This window comes from Bicyclus anynana, chromosome 9 (assembly GCF_947172395.1).
Source record: "Bicyclus anynana chromosome 9, ilBicAnyn1.1, whole genome shotgun sequence".
Classification (NCBI taxonomy): domain Eukaryota; kingdom Metazoa; phylum Arthropoda; class Insecta; order Lepidoptera; family Nymphalidae; genus Bicyclus; species Bicyclus anynana.
The window spans coordinates 4,791,962-4,815,337 of record NC_069091.1 but is presented as its reverse complement, the minus strand read 5'-3'; the positions used below and the strand labels follow the sequence as shown (position 1 = coordinate 4,815,337).

General features: G+C 38.3%; 1 protein-coding gene across 1 annotated transcript in view; it reads left to right on the top strand.

Moving 5' to 3' along the window:
* The window catches only part of LOC112047267 (cadherin-23), a 56,358-nt gene that overhangs the window by 27,942 nt on the left and 5,040 nt on the right, over positions 1 to 23,376 (top strand). Inside the window, exons 5-27 of the mRNA XM_024084337.2 lie at positions 255 to 546; positions 1,378 to 1,550; positions 2,232 to 2,429; positions 2,659 to 2,852; positions 3,218 to 3,418; positions 3,595 to 3,709; positions 4,333 to 4,495; positions 5,003 to 5,160; positions 5,934 to 6,089; positions 10,695 to 10,874; positions 11,566 to 11,700; positions 12,543 to 12,727; positions 13,553 to 13,812; positions 14,598 to 14,761; positions 15,239 to 15,406; positions 16,062 to 16,219; positions 17,099 to 17,280; positions 18,219 to 18,448; positions 19,519 to 19,707; positions 20,207 to 20,487; positions 21,171 to 21,408; positions 21,907 to 22,092; positions 22,592 to 22,927. Of these exons, the coding sequence (XP_023940105.2) occupies positions 255 to 546; positions 1,378 to 1,550; positions 2,232 to 2,429; positions 2,659 to 2,852; positions 3,218 to 3,418; positions 3,595 to 3,709; positions 4,333 to 4,495; positions 5,003 to 5,160; positions 5,934 to 6,089; positions 10,695 to 10,874; positions 11,566 to 11,700; positions 12,543 to 12,727; positions 13,553 to 13,812; positions 14,598 to 14,761; positions 15,239 to 15,406; positions 16,062 to 16,219; positions 17,099 to 17,280; positions 18,219 to 18,448; positions 19,519 to 19,707; positions 20,207 to 20,487; positions 21,171 to 21,408; positions 21,907 to 22,092; positions 22,592 to 22,927 (4,542 nt within the window). The remainder of the gene's footprint in view (positions 1 to 254; positions 547 to 1,377; positions 1,551 to 2,231; positions 2,430 to 2,658; positions 2,853 to 3,217; positions 3,419 to 3,594; positions 3,710 to 4,332; positions 4,496 to 5,002; positions 5,161 to 5,933; positions 6,090 to 10,694; positions 10,875 to 11,565; positions 11,701 to 12,542; positions 12,728 to 13,552; positions 13,813 to 14,597; positions 14,762 to 15,238; positions 15,407 to 16,061; positions 16,220 to 17,098; positions 17,281 to 18,218; positions 18,449 to 19,518; positions 19,708 to 20,206; positions 20,488 to 21,170; positions 21,409 to 21,906; positions 22,093 to 22,591; positions 22,928 to 23,376) is intronic.

The window sequence follows — 23,376 nt, the reverse complement described above, 5'->3', positions numbered from 1 at the left end:
GTGGCAAACTTTCAAAACTGAAACGAACTGTCACCGTACCCATGCTATCTGAAAAACACTTTAAATTATCATGGTTTTATGATTTCTAACGATTTTCCTCCAACACAATATTTCCAAAACTTCGTAAAATGAAACATAGCTGTCCCATCAACGTCGTTTGTTTGTCATTTGTCAACTGTCAATGTCAAACAGATGAATTATTGTGGAGTAAGTTAAGTAGAATATTAAATTTTGTTTGTAATTAATATATAAAGGTGCTGTACAATTTGCAAGAACTCGACGGCGATATAGACAACTTCGCGATACAAACTGTGAACGGTAAAGGAGTGATACGTCTAACAAGTCGCTTGGACTATGAACGCAAGTCGCTGTATCAGTTACGGGTGCTGGCGGTGGACAGGGCGAACCAGGGGCGCGTGAACACGGGCACTGCTGCCGTGCTGGTGAAAGTGCAGGATGTTGAGGATCAGCCGCCTGAGTTCGTCGTCGCCAGCCCTGTTACGAGGATCAGTGAAGATGCCCCCGTTGGTACATCTGTTTTGCAAGGTAACTACTGTTCACTATTCGACTATAAGTATAGCTTCTAAGTAATCATATCCTGGAGTAAATCAACAATAAATAATATATTGCTGCTGGCATAGCTGGCTGTGTTGATACACCAATGCCTCAAAAAACATGTTCACATTAACCTATTACTACTCCCATAGGCCTACGATCTGCACCACAACATGAAATATCAACCAATAGTAGTAGACAGGATATTTCAACTCTGTCACTATTGGTCAACAATGTGTCTTTCTATGCATAAGATAAGAGATAAGATCAATATTGACTGTTGTGGCTGAAATTGTCATTACTATTTTGGCTGGGTTAATAGATTTTCTATTCAAATATGAATACACAGACACAGAGGTCCCAATCATCAAAATAAGAGTCTTGATGCAGTCTAAGATCTTAGAGGTATAAGCTACCTTAAAAGGAAGTTATATAATCTATACTCCTGCCTGGTTTCTATACATCATCTAACTTTAGTAGCCACCTATCATTAAGCCAATTTTGAAATGTTTATTGCTAACATGAAGCAATTGTTCTCAATTAAAAAATTGTGCCAGAATAGTCATATAAAATTTTTTGCATCAATGACTGAAGGCAGTAGCAAGTGTTAATGCAATTTTTATAGCTGATTGATCTGAGTTCAACCTCTTCTTTTACTGTTTTTTAAAATGACAACACTACTAGAAGGCTACATAGTTATCTCTGTATTCCCACAGAAACAGGAATTACACGAGTGAAACAGGGGCAACTGCTAGTTACTATCAAAGTTTTTTTAATTCACAAAATGTCTTATTTATTGAAACTTGTATAATCTTGTTACAGTGCGGGCCATTGATGGTGACAGGGGTATCAACAACCGCATATCCTACAGCATCATATCTGGTGGTGAGGAGCACTTTGACATTGACAGCAGCTCTGGCACAGTCTACACCGTCAGCCCCCTGGACAGAGAGGACCCTAACAATAGCAATGGAGCTTATATTTTGGAGATTTTGGTAATTATATTATTTACTAATATTTGCTTTGACAATAAGCTACTGTCAATATAAAAAATTTAATTGTACCAATGAGCAATGGAATTTAATTGAGCCATGATAATCCAGTGGATATGACCTCTTCCTCTGATTGCCCTGCCAATCCGCATTGGGCCAGCGTGGTGGCCTAACCCCTCTCATTCTGAAAGGAGACTCGAGTTCAGCAGTGAGCCGAATATGGGTTGATAATGATGATAACGAATTGTACCAATAATAATAGGCTCTTGAGAAACAAGTGGACTTTTCATTCATTTTAGGGTAAAATTCTGTGTCACAATTATTTGATCACAGTCTAAAAAACATCAGTTATAATATAAGTTCAACTTAACTGATATTTATTCAAATATTTTATCCAGTATTACAAAACAATAATAAAGTCAACTTTTTCTGAATTAAAAAGAAATAGTAAAATGACATTATGTTTTTTAATTTTCTTTTCGACTAGCTAAAGGTTAAAAGGTGAAGTAAACTTAAATATATAAAGTTTACTTAACATTACACATGACAACACTGATATGATCACATAGTAAACAGTATTTAGTTATACATCACATTTTTAATGAGATATTTCAAAATGGTTGGATGGAAAACTAAGGATTAGATTAGATGATGGTCTAAATCTGTTTACAAATTTATTTACAGGCTACTGAGGAATCTCATATGGTGTCCCCTTTACCCAGTGCTACTACTGAAGTGACAGTCATAGTGACAGATGTAAATGATGAGAAGCCAAGATTCAGGAGCCTAAAATATGTTGGTGAGATTATTGAGAATGCCCAACAAAACACACCTATAACATTTTTACAAGATGGTGTGCCTGAGGTGTTTGATTATGACCAGGTAAGCTTTTCCTTAGAGAAAAGTTCAGTATCTATAATAAAGCCATATTCAATATGCAGAATTCAATAGAAGAATTTTTAGTAGAAATGAAGGTATTTGTATTTTAAACTTCCTATGTAAAATGTTATGCAAATTTTATTAACTATATGTAATTGTTTTAAGTTTATTAATCAAATTTTTAAATTAATGTAAAAACATTTACGTACTTCAAGACATTTCCTTGTTACAGGGCAAAAATGGAACATTTGAACTCTATTTAGTGGGTGACAATGGTGTATTTGATGTCACACCATTCAAGGGTATCAATGAAGCATCCTTTTTAATAAGAGTGAACAATCCCATGTATTTGGATTATGAGAAAGTTACTGTTATGAATTTTAGTATAGTTGCCAAAGAAATTGTATCCAAAGACCCCAAAATGAGGTAATAAGATGTTCTGCATATTTCACTAGGATTATTTCTTTTATTTCATAGGTACTCAGTAAACATGAAAATATGCAATCTTGGTATTTGTCTGCTCTCACCAAGAAAACTTTATGTTTCTTGAAATGTTGCAAATGCTCATTTGAAATACAGAAGTTTAAAGAATACAGAAACTAAACATGCAACCAAACACCTTTATAATAAAAATATCATTAACCCTTGCTTAGAAGAAAACTTGTATGAAAGTATTAACAGTCATGCTGACAGAACAAGTCATATTCTAACCCTTCCAAAACTTCAATGCTGAATGTTATAGCCTGAACAGTTTAATCAAGTAATCTTGTTATTTGTAACATTTTTTACAGTGTTGTCCCAATAATGGTACACATAAAGGATGAAAACGACAACTTCCCAGAGTTTACCGAGTCGCTATACACTGTGTCGATACCAGAGAATTGTGTTGTCGGCACTACAGTTGCTTGGGTGCAGGCCTTTGATCAGGATTCAGATAATTACGGCACTAGGGGCATTCGTTACACTAGCTTAGGAGGCAGCATTGCTCATTTGTAAGTATGGATGAACGACCTAATTAATTCCTCGTCTGAATATTACAGGGTATAAAGATATGACATCATGAAGTTTATTATTCTTTCATTCAGTATACCAATATCATCACCTTATTTTTATGGTATTCTTGTATTTATTACAATTTTATTTTAAAATTATTGATTATGTATTGCAGGTTATTTCTCAACCCGATATCGGGCGTAATAACTGTGAAGGAAGCGGGAGTTGACAGTTTTGATAGGGAACTGGTGTCGAGGCATTACCTAACTGTTGAGGCGAGAGACGATCAGGTAAACGTTTTACGAGTATATACCTAACTCTAAGGGTTCATTTACACAAGCAGCATGTTGCTGTTGCTGCTCGTGTAAATTAACCCTAAAACAATATTAATATGTAAATACTGTTGAAAATGCACAAAATATTCAAGACTACACCCTGTAAATTGAGTCTTCTCCCGCGGGGTTCTGAGTGTGAGAGAGAGGAGTTGGCAGACTTACTTAAGCAGTGTATTTTATAGTCACATACATTTACCAGTGGACGACCACGACTTCGTCCGCCCTTTGACCTCCTTAATCCGGCCCTATCGCGGATACATACTAACTATAAGCTATCTCTGCCAAATTTCATCTTTATACGTCAAGCGGTTTTCGGGATTTTGTGGACTCATGGTGAATGACCTTTTGCATATATATATATTATACATATATTAAGATTAAAGACAAACAGACATTGATTACGCAAAAGGTCGATATATGCATTTTTAACATGAGACAAATTTCTTAGCATTCCATAGATTCCCCGTGCGGGTTCCGGGTTCATTGTGTGGCAGAGAGAAAAACTCCCGGACTTGTGACCAATGGGTGTAGGGTTGATCTTTTTCCCCAAAATATATTGGATATATTTTCATTTGCAGGGCAAAGGCAATAGAAACACCGTTCAATTAATAATAAACATCGACGATGTGAACGACAATGCACCTATGTTTCTCGCTAACAAATACGAAGCGAGGCTATTAGAGAATGAAAAAGAATTTGAAAATCCACTCATTTTAGAGGCGCGAGATATTGATTTAAATGGTAAGACTAATTGTATTTAATCTGTCTATCAACTAAAACTTGTATCTTATTATTAAAATATACATTTTATTTTCATAAATTAAGGATATCTGCCATTTTTTATTAATTTTGAGACTCATTTTGTTAGGCACAACTTAGGATGAAACTGACTGCTAACTAATCTTTTGTTTTTTACGGTAATATGTTTTGTCGTATGCTTTAGTACAAGGTAAGAGGCAAAAGAAATGTGTGAATAGATTCGACTTACAATTGCGTTATCAACTTATGGATACGCTACAAACTAAATATTACTATGGATAAGCTACAGTATCTTGCCTTTGCTTTCATAGGACAAAGCAATAAAGAGAAGTCACATACCATAAATCCATATAACAATTTCACCATTTGATAGAGGCTCAGTGAGGAATGTGACGAATCAGCTATGGCAGTAAAGTTTACTTTCTTACCTCAATATAGCCTTGATTATATATTTTTTTAAATAAAGTTAATATATAATATATATTTCAGGTACAAAAAATAGTCACATAGAATATTCAATAGTGGGAGGCGATTATAAACACAACTTCTCAATAGATCCTAACTTGGGCATCATTACACCGGTCGGTGGTCTAGACTTCGAACAAATACCTGGAGATAACAGCAACATTCGACCTGTACATTTAACTGTGAGTACCAGCAAAATGTATGTAAATACAATTCTATTTTACAAGTCCATTGTATTGTAAATTGTAATTCATTGATATTTTACAAAATGAAAACCAAATAGATATGACAACTAGTACAAGATTTAAAAAAATCCTTTAAAGTATACTAATCGATCTTAGGCCAAAATCTGTAGTCTCTTTAAGACGCTACTCCTGATTGCTGGTGTAGAAAACTTAACATTTGTGTTTATGTTGCCAAAATTTTCTGTTATAGTAGATTATGATTTTCTATTTAACAGTAAGCGGGTCGTCTTTTTGTCCAATTAAATATTAATCAACAAAACTAGCAGAAGAACCCTTCTTTAAAAGCAAAAAATGCATTGTTTTGTGATTGTGAAAGTGATTTCGATAAAAACTCAGGACTTCACTTTTTCCAAAACTTCTAACTATTATCTTCATATATCAACTAATTTACACATAACCTGGGCAAACTGTATACGTAAACATTTAGAGTTTCTCACGAATACGACAGACAGACGTGGCTGTGGACTTTGTTTTCTAATACTAACAAAACTAGCTGACGCTGCGCAGTCTTACCCACGTGGTTCCCGTTCCCGTAGGAAAACGGGGATAATATATAGTCTATAACCTTCCTCGATAGATGGGCTATCTAACAATGAAAGAATTTTTCAAATTGGACCAATAGTTCCTGAGATTAGTTCAATCAAACAAACAAACTCTTCAGCTTTATAATATTCCCTAAAACAATTCTTTTAAAATTGCTCTTCTTGTAGGTCAGAGCTCGAGACTTTGGCACGCCGTCGCTCTCGTCGACCGTGCCCGTGACGATATACGTGCAGGACGTGAACGACCACGCTCCGCTGTTCACGCAAATGATCTACAAGCGGTCCATTCCCGAGGACATGCCCGGCGGGACTAGTGTACTTGAGGTATTAAAAAAACTTTTCTCTTTGTGATTGAAATGCCCTTCTTAAAGCCAAACTCGATGTGGAATGTTTATCAACAAACAAATTAAAAAATCGCTAGTCATCTCACACCTAATAATGGTTTTAATTTACTTGTTGCTAAATTAATGTCCATAAATATGATTAAGCTTAGAACAATTACATATAGTTAATATCTTTTGATATTATAAGAAAGATTTTATAAGAAAAAAGACAAAACTGACAGATGCTTCACATCAAGCTCTGAAACTAAAATGGAGCTGGGCCGGCCATGTAGCGAGGTGCTCAGACCAACGTTGGACTATTAAGACCACAAAATGGATTGGGCCACAAGGAAAAAGAAACGTGGGCAGACCACACAAGCGGTGGGCGGACGATATAATTGCGATAGCCGGGAAAAGCTGGATGATGATGAAAGAGAAAAATGGAAGAAATTGGAGGAGGCCTATACCCTACAAAGGGATTCCTATCTATACTAATATTATAAAGCGGAAGAGTTTGTTTGTTTGTTTGTTTGTTTGATTGAACGCGCTAATCTCAGGATCTACTGGTCCGATTTGAAAAATACTTTCAGTGATAGATAGCCCATTTATCGAGGAAGGCTATAGGCTATATTTTATTTTAAAAAAAATAGGGATCCTTCCTAAAACTCCAATAATGTAACCCAAGGTGTATATGGCGCCTTCCCAACAGTCTGCTAATTCCCTCAAGCATTGTCATTGCTATTCAAAAGGCCAAGGGGTTGCAAATACAGCAGCTTCATTCTCTCGCAGCACACATCATTTTCTACAAAAAATGTCGCGACAGCATATATCTATCTATCTATCTATCTATCTATACTATAATAAAAGAGTAGAAATCGAGTGTCTGCAGTTTGACCAAATTTAACTAAAATCAAGTTAGGGCGATTAGAAATGAGCAATAGAATACAAAAATATATTTTTTTATTTTTTTGCCTGTCTGTGTGTCTATCTGTCTGTCTGTCTGTCCTTCTGTCTGTATGTTCGTGCTATTCTCTGGTTCTGCTGAACGGATTTTGACGCGGATTTCACAAATAGATTAAGCAAAGTTCAGGGCAACATATAGGCTTTGTTTCATTAAAATCGGACAGATAGAAAAAAGTTATCTTGAAATAACCGGATTGCTCAAATTGATTCGCAGGCGTTATTTGGAGAAACGAGATTTCCACTAAAACTGTGTAATATCGATATTGAGGCACATATTCTATACTCAACTGACCAATTTGTTTGTTTATTTGGTTGAACGCGCGAAACTAATCTCAGGAACTACTTAAAAGTTCAGGTTCAAACTGAATAATCCTTTTTGTGTTTAAATAGTCACATTGTCTACTTTTTTATCGTATAATGTTATGCAAGATTTATTACTATAAAAAGAGCACGAATTTGGCGCAATAGCTATTAAATACTTATCTGTATACTTATAATAAAACTGTAACAGGTCAAATTACAGAACTTTTTAATTAATTTAAAAAAAAAAAATTATCTTAGGGCATTATACAATCGATACTGAATTCAAAAACATTTTTTTTCGATTATTTGTCTGTCTGTCCCTATTTTTTGTTGACCGGGCATCACACTGAAACTACTGAATGAATTCAAATGAAACTTAGCACGGTTTGAGAACATAATACGGGGCAGGTTATAGAATACTTTTTATAGCGAAAATAAAATCAGAAGGGGGTGAAATAGGGGTTGAAAGTTTGTACGTAAACTTTATTATAGACCGGCATTTGGCCGGGAGTTTGTGATAGGGTCTTTGACCGTGACTACGGCTGGGTATTTTACCCAAACAAAAAAAAGCGCGGCCTTCGGTCGGGGGGTTGTAATATGGCCTCTGATCGTGGCTACGGCTGGGCATTTTTCCGTTGCACAAAAAACGGAACGCGTGGCCTTCGGCCGCGCACCATATTGTAGCCCGGCCTTCGGCCGGGAGTTTGTGATACAGCCTTCGACCGTAACTACGGCTGGGCATTTTACCCAAACACAAAAAATGGAACGCGTGGCCTTCGGCCGGGAGTGTATGATACAGCCTTCGACCTTGACTACGGCTGGGTATTTTACCCAAGCAAAAAAAAAGTGCGGCTTTCGGCCGGGGTTCGTAATATGGCCTCTGATCGTGGCTACGGCTGGGCATTTTTCCGATGCACAGAAAACGGAACGCGCGGCCTTCGGCCGCTCACCGTATTGTAGCCCGGCCTTCGGCCGGGAGTTTGTGATAGAGCCTTCGCGCACTGTATTGTAGCCCGGCCTTCGGCCGGGAGTTTATGATACAGCCTTCGACCGTGACTACGGCTGGGCATTTTACCCAAGCACGAAAAACGGAACGCTTAGCCTTCGGCCGGGAGTTTGTGATAAACCCTTCGACCGTGACTACGGCTGGGCATTTTACCCAAGCACAAAAAATGGAACGCGCGGCCTTCGGCCGGGGATTTGTAATATGGCCTCTGATCGTGGATACGGCTGGGCATTTTTCCGATGCACAGAAAACGGAACGCAGAACCGTACTGTAGCCCAGCCTTCGGCCAGGAGCCTTCGCGCACTATATTGTAGCCCGGCCTTCGGCCGGGAGTTTATGATACAGCCTTCAACCGTGTCTACGGCTGGGTATTTTACCCAAACAAAAAAAAAGCGCGGCCTTTGGTCGGGGGTTTGTAATATGGCCTCTGATCGTGGCTACGGCTGGGCATTTTTCCGATGCACAAAAAACGGAACGCGTGGCCTTCGGCCGCGCACCGTATTGTAGCCCGGCCTTCAGCCGGGAGTTTGTGATACAGCCTTCGACCGTAACTAGGGCTGGGCATTTTACCCAAACACAAAAAACGGAACGCGTGGCCTTCGGCCGAGAGTGTATGATACAGCCTTCGACCTTGACTACGGCTGGGTATTTTACCCAAGCAAAAAAAGCGCGGCCTTCGGCCGGGGGTTTGTAATATGGCCTCTGATCGTGGCTACGGCTGGGCATTTTTCCGGTGCACAGAAAACGGAACGCGCGGCCTTCGGCCGCTCACCGTATTGTAGTTTATGATACAGCCTTCGACCGTGACTACGGCTGGGCATTTTACCCAAGCACGAAAAACGGAACGCGTAGCCTTCGGCCGTGCACTGTATTGTGGCCCGGTCTTCGGCCGGGAGTTTATGATACAGCCTTCGACCGTGACTACGGCTGGGTATTTTATCCAAACAAAAAAAAAGCGTTGCCTTCGGCCGGGGATTTGTAATATGGCCTCTGATCGTGGCTACGGCTGGGCATTTTTCCGATGCACAGAAAACGGAACGCGCGGCCTTCGGCCGCTCACCGTATTGTAGCCCGGCCTTCGGCTGGGAGTTTGTGGTAGAGCCTTCGCGCACTGTATTGTAGCCCGGCCTTCGGCCGGGAGTTTATGATACAGCCTTCGACCGTGACTACGGCTGGGCATTTTACCTTAGCACGAAAAACGGAACGCGTAGCCTTCGGCCGCGCACTGTATTGTGGCCCGGCCTTCGGCCGGTAGTTAATGATACAGCCTTCGACCGTGACTACGGCTGGGCATTTTACCCAAGCACGTAAAACGGAACGCGTAGACCCAAGCACGAAAAACGGAACGCGTAGCCTTCGGTCGCGCACTGTATTGTAACCCAGCCTTCGGCCGGGAGTTTGTGATAGACCCTTCGACCGTGACTACGGCTGGGCATTTTACCGATGCACAAAAAACGGAACGCGCGGTCTTCGGCCGCGCACTGTATTGTGACCCGGCCTTCGACCGGGAGTTTGTAATACAGCCTCCGACCGTGACTTCGGCTGGGCATTTTGCGCAAGCACAAAATACGGGACGCGCGGTCTTCGGCCGCGCACTGTATTGTGGCTCGGCCTTCGGCCGGGAGTTTGTGATGCAGCCTCCGACCGTGGCTACGGCTGGGCATTTTACCCAAGCACAAAAAAGTACGTACTTTGTTGTGCACCCTCTTTCGTCCGGGAGTTTGTGATAGGGTCTTCGACCGTAGCTACGGCTGGGCACTTAACGCAGACACAATTAATTGCACGCCGGCCGTCGGCCGGGGGCTGGATAGGGCCTCCGACGATGGCTACGACTTTGCATTTTACCCAAGCACAAAAAACGCGCACATTATTGTACACCGGCCTTCGGCCGGGGCTGTGATTTTATAATTTTTATATATAAAACATACGAAAATATAAATAGAAGGGGCGACGGCGTCGAAAATGTACATCGATTTTCACGCGGACGAAGTCGCGGGCACCTGCTAGTAATACAAATAAAAATGAAACAAACTAACTTTATTTAATATTACTAACATAGAATTAAGAAAATATATAATATTTTGTAATTAGGTTAAGGTTTATAGGAAATAAAAGGCTTTATTATTATTGTTATTAATAATATCTTTTGAATAATATAAAATATCAATACTTAAAAAAAACAATATTTTTAAATAAATATGGTATGAAATTTCTTTTTTAATTTTTAATTTGTTTGTTGATAAACATTCCACATCAAGTTTGACTTTTGTATAGGTATTTTTAAAATTGACGGTATTGTGAATAAATTTATAAAGGATTCCTTGAAATGGTCAGGTGAAAGCTCGCGACGGCGACGGATCGTCGCCCAACAATCGCGTGGTGTATCGCATACAGCGCGGCGCGAGCGACAAGTTCGTGATCGACTCGCGCACGGGTCTCATCTCTGTCGCCAACGGGTCGTCGCTGGACCCTGATAGAACGGATCCGAAGACAACGAAGTACACTCTTACTGTGGTGAGTTATTATAACTTCATCACCTTAGTGATGACCACCATCACCTATTTTAGTGACTCAATGTTTTTTTGTGCGTGTTGCCAGTGATAACCTATGGTTTCGATACTTGGTCGCTAACTATAGACCTCACAAGAGGGCTCAGAGTCACACAGCGGGCGATGGAACGAGCTATGTTAGGAGTAAGTCTGCGTGATCGAATCAGAAATAAGGAGGGCACATACTTTGTTGGGGTCCCAAGGTGCTGAAATGTCGAACCCGCTCTAGAAAGCGCAGTGTTGGTCGACCCCCTACCAGGTGTACTGACGACATCAAGCGAGTCGCACGGATTCGCTGGATGCAAGCAGCTAAGGATCGTGATGTGTGGAATCCCTACAAGGCCTATATCCCTAGGTGCCGCAAGAATATTTAGAACTATACGTCTAAGACGGTCTGCCAAGAACAATTATGGAATGTACGAGTAAGCCTATCAAGTCTCACAATTCCCACCAAGAATGTAACCAATAATAAACCCCCAAATGGCAGAGGATAACTTTGAGCAGTGTCCGAAGCTTGTTACTCAGGGCGCAGGTTTGACGACGCACGACAACTTACTTTCATCGCTCCAGCCTCCTTCCTAACACAAATTTCGTTCCTACAAATATATATCTCTGGCTTAAAATAGCAACTCCAAATAACACCTAGCATATTCTAGGTGGGCATCGACGGCGGTATAGGTGACCAACAACTGAGTGCAGCCGTCATAGTGAATATAACCATTGTAGATGTCAACAACAAGCCACCCATCTTGCTTGAGCCTGGAGTAGTGCATGTAATGGAGAATACTCAGGTTAGTTGGATAGTTGACAATATTTTTAATATACCTCCTATTAGCGATTTGAACAAGGTTTTTAACTAGGCTCTATAGATGCAAATCGGATAGTTTCCTAACCAATCCAGGTTCGGAATGAATCCTCAGGTGTAGATATGCATTTATGTAGTGCACGGCCCTGCATATGTCACAAAATGTTATTTGACAAATGAAAAGGGCGCCATTTTGTAATAACTCGAAAATTTTATCTTGTACTTATAATTTAGTTTATTTTTGAACTAGCAGACGCCATGCGGTTTTACCAGCGCAGTTTCCTTTCCTTTAGGAATACGGGGATAAAATATAGCACCCGAAGTTAGTGTAGCCTCCCAACAGTGAAAGAATTTTTCAAAACGGTTCAGTAGTTTTGGAGCATATTCAATGCTAACAAACAAACAATTAAATAATCAAATCATTCCTCTTTATAATATTATAGTATAGAAAAAATCCCCGTATTTTTCAAATTTTAACGGTCCTTTCATCCAGATTTATAGATAGTGACATTGTTTTGTGTCAAATGTATTTTAAATCAATCTAATTATTTTAAATCTTTATTAAAAATGTTTTTTTTTTTACAACAAAAACAATTAAATAATCAAATATCAAATCCTATTTGCTGATACAGTTTAAAAGGTCTTAACAAATAAATGTAATCTGTAACAAGCCCGATGCGCATGCAAAATATTGTATTAGTTGCCTACATTTAAATCATTCCAGAAATTAATTTTAACACAATATTAATATAATAATAAATAGAAGAACAATCAAATATTTCCTCTTTATAATATTAGTATATATATTATAGCATATCATATTTCTAGGTGGGCACAACCATATACCGCGCGCAGGCGCACGATTTAGACGAGCAGCCGGTGCTTCGGTTCGCGTTGGACAAAACGGCAAGTTACGCCAAGAACGAGGACGGCGTGCCCGTGTCTGCTGCTGAGTACGATTATCTGTCGATATGGGACTTGAACACTGTGGACGGGACTTTGAGAGTTGTGAGGTATGGTTTTGTTATCATAACTATCATTCTTCTCGGCCGTCTCTTCTTGACTGCCTCCGTGGCGCATTGGTATGCGCGGTGGATTCACAAGACGGAGGTCCTGGGTTCGATCCCGGGCTGGACCGATTGAGGTTTTCTTAATTGGTCCAGGTCTGGCTGGTGGGAGTTACCACCCTACCGGCAAAGACGTACCGCTAAGCGACTTAGCGTTTCGGTACAATGTCGTGTAAAAACCGAAAGGATGTGGATTTTCATTCTCCTCCTAACAAGTTAGCCCGCTTCCATCTTAGATTGCATTATCACTTACCATCAGGTGTGGTTGTAGTCAAGGCCTAACTTGTAAAGAATAAAAAAAAAATACGATATAAATCGATAAATACGATAGAAATCGTTCAAAAATTCTCATCAAAAATTTCGAAAACCGCAGGACGTACAAAGTTTAAATTTGCCAGTAAATGTCCGCTAAGAACAGATTTTGCGAGAGGTTTGTTTTCCGTTCTTTTCCCAATTATTAGAATATTCATTTATTTTTCAAATGTTTGACCACAAATTAGGCGTGCAAATAAAATATTCTCTAAAGTATCACTTATTTCTTAAAAAATGTCCGATTTCATGACAGTTATAATTTAACGACTGCAATTTAAAAAAAATATTTAAAATATAATACCTAATTTATAAAATCCATAGATTAAAATTTTATAATAAAAAGTCTCATTAAATTCATTGATATTACATTCATTGCAAGCAAGCACGCATATTTCTACAAATTCGAAAAAAAAATTGAACCAATTAATTCAATTTGTAACAAGAATTATATTTTAACAGATTGCTAGACAGAGAGAAAGTAGAAATCATTAAATTGACCATCACAGTAGAAGACATGGCCGCCATAGACGGTGGACCTTTGCAAACCGCGTCAGCCACTTTGACCATAATGGTAGAGGACGAAAATGACAATAACCCCAAATTCAGAAAACCATTCTACAAGACTTCGATCACGGAAAACTCCAAGAACGGAATGCATATCGATACTGTGATAGCCGATGATGCTGATAAGAATAGGACAATGACTTATTTTCTGGAAGGTAAGTTTTTTAGGAAGACTCTCTAGCTAGAGTTATTTTAGTATTTCTTTATTACCGGGAAATTTTCGGTTTGAACGTGGTCGTTTTAGGCATATTTTTTCTCTAATACCCTCCTCTAGATCTCCTAGGAGTAAATTGACATCTACTCATATGCCTCAAAGAAACCAAAGAGGTCATTAACTTCTGATCATTAACAGCTAATGGACGTCCACTGCTAGACATTGGCCTGCTGCATAGGCGGTCTTGAGCCACCAGCATCTAGCGGCTCCCTGCAACCTACAGAGTTGCACCTACAGAGTGGGGGGTCGACCAACTCTGTGCTTTTCGGTGCGGGGTCGCAATTCCAGCACCTTGGGACCCCAACGTTTATTGGATCTTCTAACCCATTTGGTAGCCCATTGCCACTTCAGCTTCGTGATTCGCTGAGCTATGTCAGTAACATTGCTTCTCAACGAATTAATAATATAAAAATGTACACTCTTAGATCTCTTGTGACGAGAGAATGTGAATTTGAAAATTTCTCTCTGTATGTTGCAATGAGATGAAAGATAGCGATATTTTTCAATTTAATCTTTCTCAATCTGGTGTCTAAAAAGAGAGTGAGAGAGCTTTAAATAGGAGTAGAACACTTTCTTTTGATTTGAAGATTTTCAATAAGTTGTATAATGTAAGAAAAAAAAATGTAAATCAGGACTGTTGAATATTTTAACTTTGAAGTTATAATTTAAATAGGGAGCGGCAATTTTCCAATAAACCATTTTCATATATAATATCAATTATTCCAGGATCAGAGGATCTATTAAATCTAGTACACATGGAAAGTACAACTGGAGAGTTGGTGGTGGCGAGCAAAATAGACCACGAAACGCATTCGTGGTTGAATCTCACAGTGAAGGCGGTAGACAGCGGCCATCCACCTCGATATGCTGTGGTAGATTTGGTTATACAGGTTTGTACTCATTCTTTGAACATTTTTCATCTATCAGCCTATTTTAATGGCCCACAACTGGGCAAGGCCTGTTGTCTTTTAAGAGAGGGGATAATTTCTTCCTAATATCTGATACATATAATTGCTCAAGTTAAATTTGAGCTAAGAGTGACACATTCGCCACCAAAGGGTAAATTATCGTCAGAAAGATACTATGAAACTAGAAGAACTAGGCGACGCACCCCTGAATTTCAGTTTTTAAACAAATCCTGCGGGAACTAGGCATTTTTCTGGATAAAAAAAATATATGTAATATACCCTTAATTAACACAAAGGCGTTATATCCAGGGTAGAATCTATCTCCATTAAAAATTTAGCCATATCGGTAGTTTCGGCGTGAAAGGGTAACTAACAATCGTAGCAACTTTGCTAAATTATCTCGTTTTATACAGTTCACTGCTGTAATGTTCTCCAAATAAACGAGCATCAAATTCTTAGGTTTTAGATGAAAATGACAACAATCCAATATTCGAAATGTCGCCATTCGAATACCGAATAAAGGAAGACGTGGAGCCCGGCACAACCGTCGCGAACATTATAGCCAGAGACGCTGACTCTGGGGAGTACGGGAAAGTCACTTATCTTCTAGACAGAGTCTCTACTCAGGTAAGTTAATATATCAAAAGAAACAAGATTTTATTAATAATATATGACATATTTTTAAATGTGATCTATATTCATGTTCCTTTCCATTTATTTCGGAAAAACTGTATAAGGAGGCAATAGTCCGTTGGGGAATCCGTGACCTGTCGGAATTGAGTCTGGCCTTTTATTATAGAGAATTTGAGGAAAATGACAAAATAAAAATACAGTTGATATAAATCAAACGTAGCGAATATGTCTTTTAGTTTAGTAGACGAATATGTCTTTTAATTTAGTCTGTAGGTAGGTGTACAAAATGAAACGTACTTAAAACACGCTCTAAAAACGTAATCATCTTCTGGCCTCTGTTTAGACACTATTATTGCCTAAAAGAATTACTTTTACATGGCTCATACAAAATACATATCTTGAAACCCATTAACTTTGAAACCCGTTATCAAATACTGACATAACAAACTAGTATACCTCTGCCTTCACTAAAAGGGTGCTTATTCAACAATATTGCACCTTACTGGTTAAAAATTTATTGACAACTGTTATTTTATATATGTAAAAAATAATATTTGTCAATAAATAAGATAGGCAGGAATTTTTTATTTTCGCTTTGCAATTTGTTAAAGCAAAGCAAAGTGTTTTAAGTTTTGTTATTCTTTTTTAGGGAAAATTCCTAATAAACGCAGACACGGGCGCTCTAAAAGTATCTGACTGGTTGGATAGAGAAACGCAATCTTCTTATAACCTCGTGGTGGAGGCTTGGGATAATTACCAGTTTGGTTACCTTAGCGGGGAGAGCAGGAATGCCTTTAAACAGATCATGTAAGTTATTTTTTTTTTTCATTTTAAGTTTTAACGTATGCACTACAGTTCATTTCATATAGGAAGACTGGTGACAGTTTGTTTCATTCTTGAAAGTTAACGAACATCATACAGGCGACTGTCACTGTACCCATGCTATCTGAAAAACTCTTTAGTCCATATATCAATATAATGTTGTCTATACATCTCTCTCTTTTGTCCCAATGCAACGAAAAAGAGGGAGCTGTATTTATGCTATCGCTTTATAGACAAAATTATCTCACATTATATGAAATAATATTATTTCTATAGTTTTTAAATAGTTAAATAAGTTATATTTGTAAAGAAGATATAAATACCGCATCTATTTACGGAGCGGTGTTCAAACTACTTTAATATTTTTTTGGATGATCGTTTCGAATGTTAAAGTTTTACATTGAAGCTTAAAATGTACAGTATTTCTGTATTTTTTAGAAAAAGTTTTTTGAGTGTATCTTTTAAGTAATAAAGTCAAACAAATCGGTTTAACGCTGTGGTTAAGTCATCAAAGGTTTCTCAAAACTATCATACTTGATGTGGTTATGTGTGAGCGTCATTAGATATTCAATGTCGCAAAAATGTCAGTGTTTTGGATTTGGGTCTTTTCCTTGACGACTGTATGGAAATTGATCTATTGGTTTATTTGACTACGTTTTACATCGTAACTTTTTTTAGTAGCATATCTTTTATGCCAATAGTCAGGTAAATATTAGCAGGATTTTAATTTCTGAAAGCTAATTCGCTAACGCATCGTATAGGCTACTCGTAATATCTCATGATATCACTCCTCTTAAGTTAAGTTAGTGTTCTTAAGTTAGTTAAGATAATCGTTAAGGTTAAAGATTTTCAATATATTTTTAGTGTTCAAATAGAAGACGTGAACGATAACCCACCGATACTGAACCTACCGTCGGAATGTACCACTATAACAGAGTTCCACAACCACCGGGAAGCGATCGTTTCTGTATCGGCGACAGATGCGGACGATAACAATACGCCTAATGGACGAGTGCAGTTTCATCTAGTGGCAGGGAAAGGACATGGTCAGTATCTGTTTTCAGTACAACGTGTCTCTAAAATCAACGATAAGCGGACAACAGATGGTATAACCTGCTTATGAGTACTTAAGAGAAAAAATCCATTCAATTTTCCATTTTTCTTTAGCCGTCAGAAACAGACCCATCATCTGATGCCGGCTTATCGTTAAATATTTTTGATTTTTTTTTTGACAATGTATAAATAAAAATGCCAAATGTGTATTTTTGAATAAATATTATTGTTGTTATGAATTTACGAGACGGAGGTCCTGGATTCGATCCCGGCTGGGCTGATTGAGGTTATTCTTAATTAATCCAGGTCTGGCTGCTGAGTACCGCCAAGAGATTTAGCGTTCCGGTACGATGTCGTGTAAAAACCGAAAAGGGTTGTGGATTTTCACCCTCCTCTTAACAAGTTAGCCCGCTTCCATCTTAGATTGCATCATCACTTACCATCAGGTGAGATTGTAGTCAAGGGCTAACTTGTAAAGAATAAAAAAAATAATAAATAAATAAAAAATATTTTAGATGAAATAGGCTAGTGTTTGAGCGCAATCTCACGCAACATTATTTAGTTGTTTATTTTCTATTTATTTATATACCACAGATATGTATTATGTAAGAAGCAAGGTAGAAAATGCGACTTATTACTTAGAAGGCAGCTAGGCAACCTTAGGAAAACATTAATTGCTTTAACGATTTATTTTTTATTAGCGGACTTAGACTTCGTCCGCGTGGAATTTACTTTTTTCACAAATGCAATGCAATTTTCGGGGATGAAAAGTAGCCTACGTGTTAATCCAAAGTATTTCCATTCCAAATTTCAGCCAAAGCCAAAAAAAACACACATCCATACAAACTTTCGCGTCTAAAATATTAGTAGGATGTAAATTTTCTAATACTGAAATTAAATTAAATTAATATTATATTACCACCGTCACCAGATTTATTCCGATTCGAGCAAGTTGGGGGAGACGCGAACACAGGTCGCCTGTTCGCTAAGCAGTCGCTAAAAGATAGATTCGGCAATTACACTTTAATAGTGGAGGCGCGAGACCTCGGCGTACCGGCCAATGTGATGAGAGGAGAGCTACACCTCTGTGTCACCGACTACAACGACCATGCGCCAATATTTGTGCACCCGCCTCAAAATGTTACTGTCAAAGTACCTGAGGTAAGCATTTTTATGATAACAATATAATTATATAATGATTTGATTTATAATTATATTTGATTTAGTCGACGAACCGTTTGCATGTTGTAGAGTCAACATCTCCTGAGGATGCTCCGGTTTCAGGGTGAAACGTACGTAGAGAGTATTTTGTCGGACCTGGGTGACGTTGTCGCATGGGTTCGTCGACTTTTCGCGGATGATAGCAAAATAAATAAATCATTATATAATCATGATGAACTTCCGCAAAGTAACGCCTGCTTCTATCCAATAGATAACAATATAATAATAGAAGATCTTTTCTTTCTTTATTTTTTGACGGAACAGGTACAGGCAATATAAGCTTGTGCTTGACTATAATTAAGCCTGATAGAAAGCATTAATGCGGTCTAAGTTAGAGCGCTTGCTTACCTTATTAGCCGATAGACATCCACTGCTGGACATAGGCCTCTTGCATGGCCCGCCAAGCACAATGGTCTCGAGCCGCCAGCATCCAGCGATTCCCTGCAACTCGCTTGATATCTTCGGCCCACCTATTAGGGGGTCGACCAACACTGCGCTTTCCGGTGCGTGGTCGCCATTCCAGCACCTTGGGACCCCAACTTCCATCGGCTATTCGAACTATGTGGCCTGCCCATTGCCACTTCATCTTCGCGACTCGCTGAGCTATGTCAGTGACTTTGGTTCGTTTGTGGATCTCCTCATTCCTGATTCGATCACACAGAGAAATTCCAAGCATAGCTCGCTCCATCGCCTTTGACTTTGAGCCTTCTAATAAGTCTCGGATCCGTAGGTCATCACTGGCAACACGCACTGTTAAAAGATTGCCTAGGTGCCTATTCAGTCTTGCTTTGAAGGTGTTTAAATTATAAGTGACAGGAAACACACGCCGGAAGAGCATTCCAAAAGAGATGTTCGAAATTGGGCCCACTTAACAGAACGATACAGAAATGAAAAATATACTAAAATTTTATTCCACACACGAGTATTAACCCCTTCAACTTTCAAAAAAACATTCATTATTCGCATAATATTACCGGCATATTTTGCTGAATCTCATTAATAATTTTTAGAACGCAACAATAGGCACCACTGTTTTGGAAATCCACGCCATAGATGCAGACATAGGACCCAATGGTGCGGTCCGGTATAGGCTACGACAGGACGCGCAAGGCTCTTGGAGGGCCTTCACCATGCACGCTACGAGCGGGGCACTGAGGACTGCTCGGTCACTGGATCGAGATAAACAAACTACTTATCAGGTTAGTTGTAGGGTGATAAAGTCTTTTAAGTATTTTTTTGTTTTAAGGCACCCTAAATGTATACAATAATGGGTGGCATTCCTACGTGGTTTTATGTAGACCACATAGAGATGCTACCTTTTACGGCGTCTTGATGTTCTCTCCGGTTCTTTCAAGATTCCGGTGCAGAAACATGATATTAAAGTTTCTGAATTTTCTAAACGAAATGAGGAGGAGAGTGTTATGTAGTTTAGTGCCATAATTTTGATCAATTCTAATATTTAGGAAGTTAGATACAGATTAAGGCCACTTAGGCCTTAATTTGTATTGATTGATTGCATTAAAAATATTCATCAATTTCTCTTAAGGTTCTCATTTGTCGATTTTTACAATTGGAACAGATACTGGCGTTTTAGTGATAAAGAAAAGAGAATGTTCTTGATGTGAGAGAATGTGAGAGAAATTAGTTATGTTCGAGACATTTGATATAAATTATCTCCTTTTTTTTTTCTCTAAATAGCTAAGAATAGAAGCATACGACCTCGGATTGCCGACACCTCTCAGTTCGGACCTAGACCTTACGGTCTACGTGCAAAACGTTGACAACTACCGCCCAAGGTTCCCATACAAACACATACATTTGAACATCACCGAGAACGTTAAGGGCTACTCCACATACTTGCCAAGCGTGATCGAGAGAGATGAAATAGATAGGGGGGATGAACCGGTGTTGCCTGTCTGCTATTATATTGTGGAGGGTAATGATGATGCTGTGTTTGATGTTGACAGGAATACGCATAGGTAAGTGTTATTGTATATTCTTTTACTGTTTTTCGAAACGCATAGTCAAATTGATTTAAAAATATGTGTATTTTAAAGTCAAAATTGAGGCAGGGATGTTAAGTCTCATGTGCGTAGCCCTATACTTTCAACAGAAACTTTAAAGTGTCATTGTTGTCATCATCATATATCAATACAGCCGATTGACGTCCGCTGCATCGTGAAGCTTGGAAGTCTCTACAAAAGGCTTATGTCACTTTGTGTACGGATTTCCAAACTTCACGATCCTGAGCCATCTACATCCAGCGAATGCCTGCGACTACTAACTAACCCCGCCTCGGCAAAATGTGCCCCGCCCACTGCCACTTCAGCTTCAAAGTGTAACCCAGAGTTGTGCTGCACAGGACATAGTCGCATGTCCTTCATTTCTGACCATAAATTTGAGGCACTGGCCTCAAAAGTCAAAACAGTCGCTCTCTTTTGATTGAGATGGGCGTATAAATAAAGACACAAAAAAATGGTGTCAAACTTCTGTTATTCGATTTTCAAATTGATGGCAACATCAATATTATTTACCAGATTTGATCCTTTTAGAATTTAGAAGTAATGAACCAAATTCTTGTAGTTTAAGTTCAAGCCAAAGTTTCACTTTTATGTATAAAACATTGCTTGTATCATGTCTAATACATTAATTATTGCCACAGGTTAACATCAAAATCTCTAGACAGGGAACAGAAAACGCAATATTTGCTCACAGTACTAGCGACGGAGGATTGTTTGGCCAAACCAGTGTATGACGAAAACTTGCACGGAATCAGTACTCTGAAGGTGCATGTCTTAGTAAACGATGTCAATGACAACAGTCCGCGATTTGTGAGCAAGATATTCACTGGTGGTGTCACTACTGAAGCTGATTTTGGTATTGAATTCATGCATGTAAAGGTTGGTTTTTTTTTTTTTTTTTTTGTTAATGTAAATAAAAACATTAAAAAATCAATCAATGTAATAATAACTCAACCAATTAATGATCAGAATAATTGAATTTATATTCAATCTTAAACACCAAGAATCTCTAGACAGACCTTTCACTTAAATATTTCATTGCACATATCCAAAGCGCCAATCTAAATGAATCTCACGTTTCTGAATGTCTATAAAATTAAGCTTTTTAACTACTACGTGGTTTACCTAATCATCGTTAAACCGCGAAGCAATCAACAGTTTTTAAACAGATCAATGAAACTTCATACTGGTCAAATGCAAATACAATTTCTTCTGATTTTCTGTTCCTTCCAATGTTTTTGACAAAATCAAATAAAAGATCACTTGGTTTACGAAACTGCTTATCTTTCTTGAAATAACACAACCTCACCTACCTAGCTTTCCTTTGGTACATTGAACGACAAGAGCATTGTAAGTTTAAAAATTATATTTTTTTAGGCAATAGATATAGATGAAGGTATGAATGCTAAAATTACCTACTACCTGATTGGTGATGTGAAGGAAACTTTGACGGAAGGTCTGGAAAATTTGGCAGTGTCGCCGTTTTTAGTGGCTGTTGACACTGGTGCTGTTTCTCTCAACTTTGACCCGCAAAAAGGGATGAAGGGATACTTTGACTTTAAGGTAAATAAATAATATCTTAACTGTCCGTTGCCTCCAGAGTACTTCAATTCACAAAGAGTACTGTATATATACTATGGAAGTATTTGTTTTTTACAAAAAAATTGAATGTTTTAAGCTTAAATTGTTTTTTGTTATAATACTAGTATCATCGATCTCCATTAAAAAGTGGATGCACAATCAGCGACCAAAAAACGTCCCCACTCAATGAGTGCCAAACACAACTTCTTGGCACTCAATTCAAGTAGTCGCATTTGCAAATTCAACCTTAAACTCAACCCTTAAGATTGAATTTGCTCTGAATTAGAGATTTTATTGAATATTGGACTATATTTACTTTTGGTATTATTTTCTTTACAAATGAATCTAAAACTGTCGAAGCAAAATTGGCTAGTGTTTAAATGAAACTTTCTAAATGATTTTGAAATCGCGGACCTCCGCAAGTTATTTAATAAATCAACTTCTGCTTCAATTAAATTACTATTAGTCATTTTTATTTTAGGTTTTAGCCAACGACACCGACGGTTTAGAAGACGTCGCCCATGTGTTCATATACCTCCTCCGGGAGGACCAAAGAGTGCGTTTCGTTTTACGCGCGCACCCATCCGAGATACGGGACAAAGTCAACACCTTCCGTGAACAACTAGCTCGCGTTACTAACTCGGTAGTTAACATCGATGATTTGCGAGTACACGAAAACAAAGATGGCTCCGTGGACAATACTAAGACGGATTTGTATTTGCATCTAGTTAATGGTGAAGATCACTCCGTGTTAGAAGTGGATCAAGTATTGAAACTCGTTGACAAGAATATAGAGCAGCTTGATGAATTGTTTAAGGTAAGTCACTTATTTATTTATTATAATTAATTAGTACGAACAAATCCATTTACACTAATTAAGAAGGTAAATGAAAATGAAAACGAAACAAAACACAACATTAAAAATAAACAAAAAAACGAATGACATAGGTACAGCAATAGCAATAATACAGAAGAAAAAAAACATTTAAATTACATCTTCTCGCTAAATTGCAAGATATCCCTGCACAATTTGCTCCAATTATTATCTACAAAAATGTCACTTACACAATATGTGTATAAGTGACACACTCATTTTCTGCAAATTAGACGGTAAATTTGAACGTGTGTGGCTGGCTTTATTTCTTAGCTAGTCGACGCCAAGCATTATCACTCGCGTAGTTCCCGTTCCCGTGGGAATACGAAGATAAAATATGACACTAGGATACTCACAAATACCGTGGCTTTCTTTCAAAATCGGTGCATAGT